This window comes from Ranitomeya imitator, chromosome 4 (genome assembly GCF_032444005.1).
Source record: "Ranitomeya imitator isolate aRanImi1 chromosome 4, aRanImi1.pri, whole genome shotgun sequence".
NCBI classification, from domain to species: Eukaryota; Metazoa; Chordata; class Amphibia; order Anura; family Dendrobatidae; genus Ranitomeya; species Ranitomeya imitator.
Window position 1 is genome coordinate 573,083,442 of NC_091285.1, and position 16,160 is coordinate 573,099,601.

The window sequence follows — 16,160 nt, forward strand, 5'->3', positions numbered from 1 at the left end:
GAGCAATAATCAGAGCCGAAGTACAAGACTCTGTAAAAGCAGCCCTTAAGAAAAAGGGTAGTAAACACCCAGAACCAGTTTCGGTTTCTGAGGTGTCTCTTTCTGACGAGGAATGTCAAGAGAAACCGTTATCTCCCTGCTCTTCCCCTAAGTCCTCTGGCTCCTCTTCTGATAGTGATGTTGGAGGCCGTCCGTGCTTTCTTACCGAGAACACGGACAAGCTAATAAAAGCCGTTAGAGCTTCGATGGGCCTAAAAGATGAGAAAGCGGCCAAGTCCCTGGAGGACATAATGTTTGGGGGCTTAGAGGAAAAGAGAAAGCACACCTTTCCAGTTAATTCTAGGATAAAAGCCCTTATAGAGAAGGAATGGAGGAAGCCAGAAAAATCGGGTAATCTACCCTCGGCTTCTAAAAGACATTACCTCTTTGAGGACAAAGATTCAGAGACATGGGATAAAGTTCCGAAAATCGATGGTGCGGTTGCTAGATCATCTAAAAAGTCATCCCTTCCCTTAGAAGACTCTGGTGTATTAAGGGATCCCTTAGATAAAAAAGCGGATGGGTTCCTAAGACACACCTGGGAAGCGACCGCAGGGGGCTTAAAACCAGCAATCGCAGGGACCTGTGTCTCTCGCTCCCTTATTGTCTGGTTGCAGCAGATAGAGGAGCAACTGAGGTCTAAAGCCCCGAGAGATTAAATTTTAATGAATGTGACTTTGGCTAAAGGTGCAGCTGCCTTTGTAGCGGATTCTTCAGCAGACTCCGTAAGGCTGGCAGCTAGGGCGCAAGTTTATCCAACGCGGCTAGACGTGCTCTCTGGTTGAAGGGGTGCCCGGGTGATTTACCTTCAAAAAATAGACTCTGTTCTATACCATGCGACGGCCATTTCCTCTTCGGTCAAAAGTTGGAAGACATTTTAGAGAAAGCAGGAGATAGAAAAAAAGGGATTTCCTCGTTTTCCTGTGGACTTTAGAAGGCCTTATTTTCGGAGGGGCAAATTTAGTAGGGGCCGCCCCCCGGGAGATAGAAGAAATTGGGACTCCAGAGACAGGAAGGGATCTGGATATATGTTTAAAGGTCCCTCAACATCTGCAAAAAAGCCCTCCCAATGACACCAGGCCGGAGGTGGGGGGAAGGCTTTCATCTTTTCTCCCAGCCTGGGTAAACATCTCCCCCAGTCATTGGACTCTAAGGGTACCGTCACACTATACGATTTACCTACGATCACGACCAGCGATATGACCTGGCCGTGATCGTAGGTAAATCGTAGTGTGGTCGCTGGGGAGCTGTCACACAGACAGCTCTCCAGCGACCAACGATGCCGAGGTCCCTGGGTAACCAGGGTAAACATCGGGTAACTAAGCGCAGGACCGCGCTTAGTTACCCGATGTTTACCCTGGTTACAAGCGTTAAACTAAACAAAAACAAACAGCACATACTTACATTCTGGTGTCCGTCAGGTCCCTTGCAGTCTGCTTCCCGCACTCAGTGACTGCCGGCCGTAAAGTGAGCCGCTGTGCTCTGCTTTCACTTTACGGCCGGCAGTCACAGTGCGAACGCATCGCTGGATCGCATCGCTAGATCGCTAGATCGGTGTCACACACACCGATCTAGCGATGACAGCGGGAGATCCAGCGATGAAAGAAAGTTCCATACGATCTGCTACGACGTACGATTCTCAGCAGGATCCCTGATCGCTGCTGCGTGTCAGACACAGCGATATCGTAACGATATCGCTGGAACGTCACGAATCGTACCGTCGTAGCGATCGAAATGTTATAGTGTGACGGTACCCTAAAGGTCATCAAACACGGCCTAAAAATAAATTTTGTTTTTCCACCGCGACAAACTTTTGTTTTAACACCCCAAAGAAAAACCCCGGAGGAGCAGCTAGCCTTGGAGGCAGAGGTACTGGAGCTGGTATCAAAACGGGTTCTGGTGGAAGTCCCGGGGGAAGAGCAGGGAAAAGGTTTTTACTCCTCTCTTTTTTTGATACGAAAACCGGACGGATCTCTGAGAACCATTGTCAATTTAAAAAATCTAAATCGGTCAGTGGTAAACTGCTTCAAAATGGAGTCGGTGAATACGGCGATAAAACTCTTGTTCCCAGGTTGCTTCATGGCAGCCATAGACCTAAAGGACGCCTACTACCACGTCCCAATTCAGCAAGACTACCAAAAATTCCTAAGAGTAGCGGTTTATGTCCAAGGTTGTCTCAGGCACTATCAATATGCTGCCCTACCATTCGGCCTGTCAATAGCACCGAGAATTTTTACCAAGCTAATGTCAGAAGTCATGTCCTTCCTCCGCTCTCAGAACGTGGTTATAGTTCCGCATCTGGACGACTTCCTTATAATAGGAAACTCATCAACACATTGCCAGGCACAAATAAAACAAGTCATAACAACACTAGAGCGGTTGGGGTGGAAAATAAATCTGGCCAAGTCGAGGTTGACGCCGGAGCAAATTCAATTCAAAATCTTGTGGAGTCAGCAATTCATCACCCCGTAATGACGTTGAGAAAGGCAATGTCCCTGTTGGGTTCTCTGACGTCCTGTGTACCCGCAGTAAGATGGGCACAGTTCCATCTAAGACAGTTACAATGGGAGGTCCTGTCAGCACAGAGGTGGTTAAAAGGGCATTTAGAGGGGAAGCTACGCCTTACGCTAGAGGTAACGGATTCCCTAAAATGGTGGGCCGTGAGAGATCATTTGGCGTCAGGGGTCCAGTGGGTAACTCCGATAGATCAGATCATCACCACAGATGCAAGCGGTTCAGGATGGGGGGCTCATTTAGGGACTCTCTCAGTTCAGGGATTTTGGTCCCAATTACAATCACAACAGGCGTCAAACCTAAGAGAGTTATGGGCTGTAGAGAGAGCTGTAAAACATTTCCTTCCCATCCTTCAGGGTCATCATACCAGGGTCATGTCAGACAATCACGCAGTGGTTGCATATATCAACCACCAAGGGGGGACGAGATCCCCTTCCCTGATGAAGTCAGCGTCTGTCCTCCTACAACTAGCGGAGCGCCACCCATTATCCCTCTCGGCTCTCCACATAAAGGGAGTCGAGAATACAAAAGCAGACTACCTAAGTCGCAAAACACTGAAACAAGGAGAGTGGTCTTTGAATCCCCAGGTGTTTCAACAGATAGTGCAGGCTTGGGGCTTACCTGTGATAGTTTTATTTGCCACCATAAACAACAGGAAAGTAGAGAGTTTCTGTTCATTAGACCCGAGAGAGAGACCCTTCGCGGTGGATGCTCTCCAAATACAATGGAATTTCAGTCTCGCGTATGTGTTTCCACCGATAGCGATGATTCCGACTGTGGTAAGAAAGATCAGAATGGAGCAGGCGAGAGTAATTTTGATTGCTCCATTTTGGCCAAAAAGACCTTGGTTCTCCCTTCTGAGACAAATGTCAGTGACCGATCCATGGATTCTGCCAGAAATTCCAGACCTGCTTACTCAGGGTCCAATATGCCACTCTCAAGTGAAGGGCTTCCATCTTGCAGCCTGGAATTTGAGAGGGCGTTATTGAGTAGGCAGGGTTTTTCACCAGGGTTAGTCTCCACCCTGTTGAAAAGTAGAAAGCCAGTTACATCGAGGATATATGGCAGAACATGGAAAAAGTTTCTGGATTTTTCAGGGCAACCTTTGGGGGCAAAGCTCCTGTAGGTACTATTTTAGAGTTTTTACAGGCGGGTTTACAACTAGGGTTGGCAACTAATACGCTCAAGGTACAAGTGTCGGCATTAGGAGCCTTGTATAATTGTAATCTGGCCTCCAATAGATGGGTGTCCCGCTTTATAAAATCCTGTAGTAGATCTAGACCAGTGGTAATTCAGAGGGTTCCCCCATGGGATTTGAATCTGGTGTTAGAGGCTCTGACTAGTGATCCATTTGAACCTTTGCTGGAATCATCAATAAAAATACTTACTCTTAAGACAGTACTTCTGGCAGCGTTGACATCAGCCCGTAGGGTGAGTGACTTGCAAGCCCTGTCTATCTCCCCTCCTTACACGCAGATATTTGATGACAGAGTAGTGCTCAGACCAGATCCGGCATATCTGCCGAAAGTAGTACTTAAGTTCCATAGGAGTCAAGAAATTGTGTTACCCTCTTTTTGTGATAATCCCAAGAACCCAGGGGAAGAGAAATTTCATACACTGGATGTAAGAAGAGCTATTTTGCAGTACATATCTTTGACTAGTCAGTGGAGGAAGGATCAGTCCTTATTTGTAGCTTTCCAGGGTAGCAGGAAGGGATATGGTGTATCCAAGGGTACTATTGCTAGGTGGATTAGGGAGGCCATTTCCTTGACCTATGCTTCTCGTGGTGCCCCGATCCCTGAAGGCATCAAGGCTCACTCCACCAGAGCTGTGGCTACTTCCTGGGCAGAAAAAGCAGAGGTATCGATTGATCAGATTTGTAAGGCCGCTACCTGGTCCTCACCGTCTACCTTCTTTAGACACTACCGACTAGATCTATCCTCTTCAACTGACCTTACCTTTGGTAGGAGGGTGCTGCTATCGGTGGTCCCTCCCTAAGGTGTTTCTTCTCCAAAAATCTCTCAGGTGTGCTGTCATGGGAGACGGGAAAACACCAAGGTTACTTGCTGGTAGCCGGTTTTTCCGGAGCCCATGACAGCACCTGTATATTCCCTTCCTACTTTTTTCCCCCTTTTTGGTGCGCACTTTTTAGTTGGGTGTTATTTATTATTACAATGTGGTGGTAGATTGGCATGTGTACTAACCAAGGGGGCCTCTCATGCTCTGAAAACCAGCTGAAGCGAGGGAGAGGTACCGCCCTTTTATTTCAGTAGGTTTCCTGTCCCGACTGGGCGGATCCCTCTCAGGTGTGCTGTTATGGGCTCCGGAAAAACCGGCTACCAGTAAGTAACCTTGGTGTTTTCCTCCCAAATTTGGGTTGAAATAGTGCATCTTATAATTAAAAACATAAGGTAGTTTCAGCAAATTGGTTCGTCGCTCCACAACAGTCATGGTCTCTCATGTTGGCGACATGGGAAAATTAATTTCCCACTCGTGCATAGGGGATTTCACATTTGTAACATATTTGTTAAATCAGTGTAAGGCCGGGGTCACACAAGCGGATATTCTCTTATCCAAGAGAATCGGATCGATTACGTTAATGACACGCCGATCTGATCCGAGTTTGATCTGACTGTCAGCATAGTGTGATCCGATTCACTCGCAGGTCAGGAGACAGAATGTCTCCACTTTCTCCATTGTGGAAATCGGACTGCAGTTGGATGTCATTCGAGTGCAGTCCGATGTTTTCCACAACTTGAATGAGTGAGTGGCATCTTATTTGCGCTGCAGATCGCAGCATGCTATAAAAAAAAATCTCCTTCCGGATCGGCAGCACAGGCGTTCTTGCAAACTCTCCCAGAATGTCCCTAATCTTTTGTGTGTATAGCCCTATAGGATGGGGGCATCATTAGACTCGGCCCCAATATTGGAACGTACATTAAAGGAGGAGGTGTTTATTGTAAAAAATAAATAGAGCCCAACTTGTACATGTTCCTGTTCTACAAGCCATATACTTTAATAGGAATTCCTTTTATATTCAGAGGGTTTTTTTCACAAATACTCCAATTATCTCATATTTTAGGCTATTAAATAGAATGAATCTCCAGTTTTAATGCACATTATTCCCATTGTGTAGCATCCTGTCACATTTCGCTATCATACACCCCTTCACGAATGAATGGGATTAATAAGCATCCTGCGTATCTTGTGTTGTGTGGCCTGATGCTACCTGCGGGTGTTACACGTGGCATCACTAAGCTTTTAGGCTGATTAGTAAGCCTGCCGTGGTAAATACCTGCTGGCGTCCTGCGAATGTCTTCAGACGTCTTGCTTCCATAGAACTGTTCACTTGGGACACAGCCTGCAGCAGCAGCGAGTTCTGCGCTCCCAGCGGTAAGTGCAATCCCTATACATTGCATGGATGTTAACTTGTATAACTCCCCGTGATCCGTTTTGATATTTATTACATTACACAGCATAGTACAATACTCGTTATAATGATTCATTTGATACTAATCCCTTTTTTGGTAGAACTAGAAGAATATTCTGTGGCTTTGACGTTCAGATAATTATTCGTTATACGCTGCTATCATTCTTCTGTAGGATTATCTGTGTGCCTGCTGTAGGAATTAAAATCACAGAAATCAGGAGGCAAAAACAGAAAGGCTATTAAGAAAAAAACGTATATTTACTGTATATCATAATTAACCTGAAAGAACAATTCATTTCATGCCTTACAACTAACATCTATGATATTTAACAGTTCAATATTTCGTATATTAAGATAATGCCCAGAAAAGTAATATTCATTTGTAAATAATTTTTTAGTGCACTGATAACAATGACTTCCAGCTTATATTATATCACCCAGAGCTGCATTCATAATTCTGCTAGCTGTCATTGGGATCAGCTTGTCGACAGGCACAACCCTAGAAGCTGCACACCTATAAAGTAATGCTCATTCCTATGTATTTGGGGATAGCTGTTCCTACATAGGTTACTGATGTAAAGATCACAAATTCTGGAAAGCATATCACAAGGACAAGCAAGGAAGTTGCTATTGGTAAAGCAGTGCGACATGAGAGTGAGCTATAAGGTGCGCTCCTGTGATCGATAGCCTTCCAACCAGGTCACCAAAGCGAGATCTGTATCTTTCAGAACACCGGATGGACTCCTCTGGTAATACTGATAGAAAAGAAGGATTTCCCACTGAAATGCATGCTGTCAACGGTAGTTTACTTGAATGGGACTTTTACGACGCGTTTCGACCTGACCAAGGCTGTTGAAGCCAAAACGCGTTGTTTAGATTCCATTGAAATGAACTATCGCTGACAGCACGCACCGTTTCCGTGGGAACTTTTTCTTTTACATCAGGATCTGAAGAGGAGTCCATCCGGTATTTTTACAGGTATAAAGTATAAAATATTGTTTAACAGTTTTTATTTTCTGTATAATATGCATCCCATCTAAAAAATAAATGACATAAACGTGTTACTCTACAATATACACACCACCGTATCCATTGTAGGAATCGTAGGCCTCATTCACACGTCAGTGATTTTTCATCAGTGTTTGTATACCAAAACCAGGAGTGGAACTTACAGAGAAAAACTTTACTTGAAAGATCGACACCCGGTCTGCGTTTTGGAGACAGTCCTGGTTTTGGAATAAAATTACAGATGAAACTCTGATGTGTGAATGAGGCCTAAGATTCCTACAACGGATAAGGATAGGTGTGTATAGGAGACAATTTGCATCTTTTCAAGAGAGTCTCCTCACCTTGGCATGTCAGGCTTGACATGTCACTCTCCGCAAGGAGAAATGTTTACCCTTGGATCCTGGTCAGATACGTCTCACCCAGCCAACCAGATCTCACACTTTGCATTGATGAGTGGCAGTGCCTCGAAACACAGTTCTGCAAATTGAGATTTTGGTTTTGGCTTCTATCCTAACTCATGTGACAAGGCTCGTTAAAGGGTCGACATTGACTTTTAGGATTGCTACTTCCTGTAGGTGGCACTAGAGTTCTAGTAGTCTTGATCTCTGAAGAGGATATTTGCATATTGTAGACTAATACGTCTATGTCATTGGTTTTCTAGATGGCCCGTTTTCATGCAACCATACTATGCTCACATTTTAACATCCACATTTCGGCTACAAGACCCAAATGCAGACTTTCCACGATTCTGCTAAACCAAACGTAGGTCATAGTATGGTTCTATGGGGCTCATTTTCAGTTCAGGTAGGGTCACAGGAGGTCTGGGTTATGCGGCCAAGAAGAAGAGGTTAACTTCTGGACATTTTATGGTCTGGTATCTGATATCTACGCCTGCTGTAGGTGTCTATATGTCCAGCATTGTTTCCTGGCTGTCCGATCAGGGTACTAAATAACCAAGATTGTGAACACTGGCCACCCATGGGAGCGTTTAGGATAGTTATACCCTTAGACCCCAGTCCAGAGCCTCTCACCTAGCCAAATTAGTTCTCATGCTTCACACTGACGAGGGCCAACAGCCCGAAACACCGTGTCTGCGAATTGAGATACTAATTTGGCTTTTATCCTTAGGGTACCGTCACACAGTGGCATTTTGATCGCTACGACGGCACGATTTGTGACGTTCCAGCGATCTCGCTGTGTCTGACACGCTCCTGCGATCAGGGACCCCGCTGAGAATCGTACGTCGTAGCAGATCGTTTGAAACTTTCTTTCGTCGTCTAGTGTCCCGCTGTAGCGGCATGATCGCATGGTGTAACAAAGGTGTGCACGATATTGTATACGATGTGCGCATAGTAACCAACGGCTTCTACATCGCACATACGTCATGAAATTATCGCTCCAGCGTCGTACATTGCAAAGTGTGACAGCAGTCTACGACGCTGGAGCGATATTGTTACGATGCTGGAGCGTCACGGATCGTGCCGTCGTAGCGATCAAAATGCCACTGTGTGACGGTACCCTAAGTCATATTGCACGACTCGTTAAAGGGTTGATTGTGACTTGTAGGATCGCTAGTTCCAACCGGTGGCGCTATAGAGTTTAAGTCCTCTTTTTCTCAGAAGAGGCAATTTGCATAGGATAGTTATATGATTTCTTGCAGAGCAGGCATACTCATGGATAATGTGCTGTATTTTCCAAAACATTTCATCTCTCATTACAACATTGACAGTAAGTTGTTAGGAAATATATGCCAATGTCGCCCATGTTATGGTGAAGTATTACACCATGCTTACAGCCGGTTAAAGGTAAAAAGGGAAAGAAACAGAACTCAACCTGACTGTGTTGGAGATGGGGACACCATGTCCATATTATTCCAAGGGATAGAAGAGGTGATGGGGCTGTCAGATCTCATCATCACACAATGTCGATGAGATATTTGTCAGTTCATAGTATCATGAACATTCGGCATAGTCCTGTTACTCGGTTTGTATCAGCAGCATGTATTTTAATGTGGTATTGCTATTTCATTGCTTTCGTTATATGCAATTGTCCTTTACTTGATTGTAGTGATTACGGGGTAAGAACATATAGTAATCGTCACACATCAAATTACCGTAAGTTTAGTGTCTTCCCTTCTAAGTTTTGGTTATCATTGTCTAGGCTTCACCTATATTGAGACGCCACAGGAATGAATGTTCTGGATGACATCCCATTCAAATTGTATGATGGATTCACCCCTGTCCCCTCTCCTGAAGAAAGTATAGCCAACCTCTCAAATATTAATGTTCCAGACTGCAGCGATACATTAATGTGTACTGTGGTGAGTCATGGAGATCAGATTACTACTTGCATAGACCATTCCTATATTATATATGTATTTATTTGAGAATGTCTGTTCAACCCCCGTGCAGGCGCTCAGTGCAGCTTTGGCGCAGCCAAACATTTAAATACTCTTTCCCAAATAATTCTTTTCCCTCTATCTCCAACCTCCCTCTTCTTTGACAGCTCTGGCTTTATAGAACCAGAGAAGGGAGGACATAGATGGAAAACCAGCAGGTGCGAAGGTGCACTGAGATATTTGGCCACACCATGTGGGACTGGGTAGGGTGAGCAGCCATTTACTGTAATTTAATGGATAGGTTCGTTGGGAGAGTCAAGTGAGATGGGGGAAAGATGATGAATTCTGTTTTGTCCATGTTAAGTTTTAGAAATCTAGCAGAGAAGAAGGATGAAATAGCGGACAGACATTGTGGGATTCTGGTTAGTAGGGAGGTGATATCTGGTCCAGAGATGTAGATCTGTGTGTCATTAGCATAGAGATGATACTGCAAGCCGTGAGATTATATGAGCTGTCCCAGTCCGAAGGTGTAAATGGAGAAGAACAGGGGCCCTGGGACTGAACCTTACGGGACAGATAGGGGGCAAGTTGAGGAGGCGGTGTGTGAGTGGGAGACACTGAATGTCCAGTCTCTTAGGTATGATGCGATCCAAGATAGGGCCAAGTCTGTGATGCCAAGGGATGAGAGGGTCTGTAGTAATAGGGAGTGGTCCACTGTGTCAAAGGCAGATGACAGGTCCAGGAGAAGGAGTACAGAGTAGTGTCGCTTGCTTTTGGCAGGCAGCAGGTCATTGGTGACTTTTGTTAGGGCAGTTTCAGTAGAGTGATGCGGCCAGAAGCCAGATTGTAAGTGGTTGAAGAGGGAACAGAAAGAGAGGTGGGAGGTCAGTTCGAAATGGACATGTTGTTCCAGTAGTTTTGAGGCAAAGGGGAGAAGTGATATTGGGCGATAGCTAGATACAAAGGATGGGTCAAGAAATGGCTTTTTGATGATAGGTGCGACTGAGGGATGTTTGAAGCATGAGGGGAAAACACCAGTTGTTATTGATAGGTTGAAGAGATGGGTTAGAGTTGGTATGAAGACTGGAGAGGTTTGGGATGAAGTGGGATGGGATCGGGTCGAGTGCACAAGTGGTGAGATGTGATATTGAGAGTAGGGTGGAAAGTTTGTCTTCTATAATGGTGGAAAAGCTGGTTTTGGAGGAGGAGGGCTGAGTAGTTAGGAATAGGGGTTGGGTGGGTTGTAGGACAAAGCTTTCTCTGATCTTGTCAATCTTCTGTTTGAAGAATGAGGCAAAGTCTTCAGTTGAGATGAGTGGAGAGGGAGGAGGTGCTGGGGGACAGAGGAGAGAGTTGACAGGGAGGATATGAGAGATGAAAAGTAGGTTTATTTTGCTGCAGCGAGTGTGGTCTTGAAATTAGTGAGGGACTGTTTGAATGCGGTGAAGTCCTCTTTGGAGTGTGATTTTTTTCCATCTCCTCTCAGTAACCCTGGAAGCCCGCCTCAGTTCTTTGGTCAGGTTGGTGTGCCAGGATTGACTATTGATTTTGCGGGCTATGGTATGTATAAGAGGGGCAACCGATTCAAGCGCTACAGCTATTGTGGTGTTATACAAAGCGGCAGCGAGCGGCATCCGCGTTGAGTAAGGAACTTACACTGTGTGCAGAATTATTAGGCAAGTTGTATTTTAGAGGATTATTTTTATTATTGATCAACAACTATGTTCTCAATCAACCCAAAAGACTCACAAATATCAAAGCTTAATATTTTTGGAAGTTGGAGTGGTTTTTTTTAGATTTGGCTATCTTAGGAGGATATCTGTGCAGATTTATTAGGCAACTTAGTAAAAACCAAATATATTCCCATCTCACTTGCTTATTTTCACCAGGTAAACCAATATAACTGCACAAAATTTAGAAATAAACATTTCTGACATGCAAAAATAAAACCCAAAAACATTAGTGACCTATATAGCCTTTCTTTATGATGACACTCAACTGCCTTCCATCCATAGATTCTGTCAGTTGCTTGATCTGTTTACGATCAACATTGCATGCAGCAGCCACCACAGCCTCCCAGACACTGTTCCGAGAGGTGGACTGTTTTCCATCCCTGTAGTTCTCACATTTTATGAGGGACCACAGGTTCTCTATGGGGTTCAGATCAGGTGAACAAGGGAGCCATGTCATTATTTTTTCTTCTTTGAGACCTTTACTGGCCAGCCACTCTGTGGAGTAAGTAGTTGGAGGCATGTGATGGAGCATTGTCCTGCATGAAAATCATGTTTTTCTTGAACGATACCGACTTCTTCCTGTACCACTGCTTGAAGAAGTTGTCTTCCAGAAACTGGCAGTAGGTCTGGGAGTTGAACTTCACTCCATCCTCAACCCGAAAAGGTCCCACAAGTTCATGTTTGATGATACCAGACCATACCAGTACCCCACCTCCACCTTGTTGGTGTCTGAGTCGGAGTGGGGCTCTCTTCCCTTTACTGATCCAGCCTCTGGCCCATCCATCTGGCCCATCAAGAGTCACTCTCTTTTCATCAGTCCATAAAACCTTTGAAAAGTCAGTCTTAAGATATTTCTTGGCCCAGTCTTGACGTTTTATCGTATGTTTCTTGTTCAAAGGTGGTCATTTTTCAGCCTTCCTTTCCTTGGCCATGTCCCTAGGTATCACACACCTTGTGCTTTTTGTTACTCCAGTAACGTTGCAGCTCTGAAATATGGCAAAACTGGAGGCAAATGGCATCTTGGCAGCTTCACGCTTGATTTTCCTCAATTCATGGGCAGTTATTTTGCGTCTTTTTTGCCCAACACGCTTCTTTCGACCCTGTTGGCTATTTGCCATGAAACGCTTGATTGTTCAGTGATCACGCTTCAAAAGTTTGGCAATTTCAAGACTGCTGCAAGACATTTCACAATTTTAGACTTTTCAGAGACCGTAAAATCTCTCTTCTGACCCATTTTGCCAAAGGAAAGGAAGTTGCCTAATAATTAAGCACACCTTATATAGGGTTTTGATGTCATTAGACAACACCCCTCCTCATTACAGAGATGCACATCACCTGATTTACTTAATTGGTAGTTGGCTCTCAAGCCTGAGCAGCTTGGAGTAGGACAACATATATAAAAAGTATCATGTGATCAAAATACAACTTGCCTAATAATTCTGCACACAGTGTATGTCTGTGAGAGGGAGAAGAGATTCAGAGAGTGAGTGTAGATTAAGGTGTTTGATATTTCTGCGAGGGTGTGCAAGTTTGTGTCGTGGGGACTGTGGACCTAGAGAGGAAAGGGAAGAGATGTACGCAGGTTGTGGTCATAAAGAGGTAGAGGTGAGTTAAAGAGGTTAGATAGGGAGCAGAGGCGGGTGAAGATATGGTCCAGTGTGTGACCATCTTTGTAAGTGGCTGCAGAAGACCATTGAGCGAGGCCGAAGGAGGAAGTGAGAGATAGAAGTTTAGTGGCAGCTGAGAGGAAAATGTCAATGGGGATGTTGAAGTCACCCATGATAGTAGGGATGTCAGCAGACAGGAAATTAAGTAGCCAGGTGGTGAAGTGGTCAAAGAAGGTGGTGGCTGGCCCTGGCGGGGTGGTAAATGACAGCCAGTTGGAGGTTGGCGGGGGAGTAGATGCGCACAGAGTGCATATCAAAGGAAGGGAGGGTAACGGAGGGTGGCAGTGGGATGTGGGTGAAGAAGCAGTTATTTAACAGGAGAAAACCAACTACTCCACCATGCTTGCTGCTGGGGCGGGATGTGTGGGAAAGGTGGAATCCACCATGTGAAAGTGCAGCAGGAGAGGCTGTGTCAGAAGGGGTGAGCAAGGTTTCGGTGATAGCGAGGAAGGAAAGTTTGTTAGTAATGAAAAGATCATGGACGTAGGAAAGTTTGTTGCAGAGAGAGCGAGCATTCCATAGAGCTCCTGTTAGTGGGACTGGGGAGGTGGGGGCCGGGAAAAAAGGTATAAGGTTAGAGAGGTTACGGAAATTTGTGATAGAGCGTGGATGGGACATGTACTGTTGATAGGAAACCAAAATTAAAAGATAGATCACAGGGCCTCAAAATATCGAAAACCAAAAAAAGCAAACAGACCCCTAAAATGTAACTTTTATTAATATATTAAAAGTACCATACTCCAAACAATCTTTTAAAACTAGTGTAGAGGCCTGATCAGACGAGGCTGTCCAGGGTTTCTCACTAGGTACTGCCGATAGCATGATATTCTATGTGCACAAAACAATCGTAATAATGATAACTCGTACACATAAACGACCACTGATCAGCTTTCATCTCCTTTGAAGGGAACCGGTCACCCCCAAAAACATCATTTACCTGCAGATATGGGATTAATCTGCATAGCCACCTTACTGAAAATGCAGCTAGAGGGAGAAAAGCAGATTATTTCCTCCTGGAAGCAGTTACAGTCACCATTCACAACACTACTACAGTATATTGTGATTGGTGGCTGTAAGCATTCCCTGGCACTTTGATTGACAGCCTGCTCTGCTAAGATGCTCAACAGAGCGATATGTCAATCATAACTTTGGGGCGTACTTAGAACTGCTCCTCACCATATAGGCAGCGGTGCTGTGCGCTGTGAGCGATGACTGTAGCCCCTCTGTGCAAGCCTACACAACTGAAGGCCAGCGGCTTAGAGGAAGAAATAAGTACATATTCTCCCAGTAGCCGCACTTTCAGTAATGCCACCAGGCAGCATTCTAACACAATTTACCTGCAGATTAACCCCATATATCTGCAGGTAAATAATGTTTTCCAAGGGGATAAGTTTCCTTTAACAGCCCGGATCAGTATGTGTTTTAAGACATTACTAATTACAGCGATCTGTAGCAATATACAGTAGACTGTTAGGAGTTTGCATTTTCAGTAGTCTCTGAGAACAGTCCGATGGATGCACAGTATATGGGGCCTGTCAGCTACTTGGCAATTTGTTGAATATATTGTTCTACCTTTAGATCAGAGGTAAAACCATACTTTTCTTTATCTACAGCATGATTTCTCCATAGAAAGAAAGATTCTAGACTGGGTGGAAGAAATGTACAGTCGGAAAGCACCTATATATGATGTCAGACCCTCTGCACCTCCACACTGGATGATACATGAAAGGAAGGGGTTATGCCCAAACAGACGCAGCAGTCCTCAGCGGCCATCTTTACCCATGAGAAGGTGTAGAAGTTTGAGCTCTTCGGATGTTAATTCTAGTCGATCACGAAGCAGCTGGGGTGGAGCGGAAATCTTGGAGAAAAAGAACATGTTTGAGGAAGATGGATACTCTGAAGATGATGAGTACTCTTCATCGGGGGAGAGTGAGAAGGAGGCTCGACAAAAGGAAGCAAGGATGCGCCCCAGCAAGAGCCCTCAGCCTCAGTGGTCTAACAGACCACATACTTCTCCATTTCTTCCGAGCCCACATCCCACATGTCACTGTTCTCATCTTGAATCTCCGTCATCCCACCTGAAGAGGAGAAAGTCAGTTGTTACTCCATCACATAAGCCAAAGCATGAGCTTGAGTCTGCAAATAAAAGAATTGCATCTCTAGTACACCCAGGGAAGGAAAATTCGGAATTCAGAGGCAGCCCCCAAGGTCAGCACCAAAGGAGCAACTGCTGTGGACACATTTTGAGCCCAACGCCACCTCCATGTCCTAAGTGCTGCTGCTGCTCCAAAAGACCTTACAGTGCTGGCAGTATTCCTCCAATTCGCTGCCACAAACCCACCCATACGGTATAATATATGCCCATCTTAACCTCATTTACTAAACGGATAGATAATCAAAATGAACATTCCACAATAGGTTTAATTAACTGGTAATTTATTTGATCAAGTCAGGGTTAGGCTCTTAACTGTTGAGTCGATCAGCTGAATGAAGGGGCTGAGGCACCATATACAGACACAGCACCATACATACGCTGTGCCCCTTTTTCAGCTGAATACTGAGGATCTTGTTTATGTACATGGACTGCATTTTGCAGTATAATGTGTACCTATATATCCTTATTACTCCTCGTTTAAGACCACGATCTTCTAAGAGAGAGAACCTAATTTTTCTTTCTTTTTTAACCTATTAGAAAAAACCCTAAAAAAGTAAAACTGGCTCATAGAATTACAAATCCTTACCTAAAGAGTTGTTGATCAGAAATATTAAAGGAGTTGATCCACCATAACTACTTATTAACTATATAATTGCTAGAGTCCTTTCTACTGGGACATCCTCCGAACCTTGAGAACAGGGCTCAGAAGTCTCCCATCTAAATGCCATGATGGTCACATATGTGCACCACTACTCCATTCATTGTCTATGAGACTGATAGGAACAGCTAAAAATTGTACTTGGCTATTTTTCCGTCCCATAGACAATAAATCTGGTGGCGGTGCAGATATGTGACCATCACACTATTCAAAATGGGGCTGCAAAGCCTTATTCTCGGGATTGTGGGGGTCCAAGTAGTCTGACACCTACCTAGTGATCAGACACTTATCGCCTTTCCTGTGGATAAATGCTAAGACCTGATGGTGTGCCAATAAAATTATGGACGTTTTATTATTGTATTCTTACAAGTTAGAAACTTTCCAGTACAGGACCATTTTGTAATTTGCAACTTTTCTGGGTTTTTACCTTCAGTCTCTGAATCCATACTTCTGCCTCCCACCTACGAGAAAGAAACATTCCGACAGCTCAGGTGACGTCCTGTCAGCTCTTAGCCAAGAAGAGCGTGATATCATTGAGGGTGTGACGTCTATGGGATACCCACTTCGTAGAGCATTGATCGCAATGCAGAAAATGGGAGGGCAAACCCTGGAACAGGT

General features: G+C 44.7%; 1 protein-coding gene across 1 annotated transcript in view; it reads left to right on the plus strand.

The window, feature by feature from the left end:
* The first annotated feature begins 2,602 nt into the window (after positions 1–2,602).
* UBAP1L (ubiquitin associated protein 1 like) overlaps positions 2,603–16,160 on the plus strand; it is a 29,816-nt gene continuing 16,258 nt past the window's right edge. Inside the window, exons 1-4 of the mRNA XM_069762416.1 lie at positions 2,603–2,672; positions 9,169–9,311; positions 14,343–15,077; positions 15,976–16,158. Of these exons, the coding sequence (XP_069618517.1) occupies positions 2,603–2,672; positions 9,169–9,311; positions 14,343–15,077; positions 15,976–16,158 (1,131 nt within the window). The remainder of the gene's footprint in view (positions 2,673–9,168; positions 9,312–14,342; positions 15,078–15,975; positions 16,159–16,160) is intronic.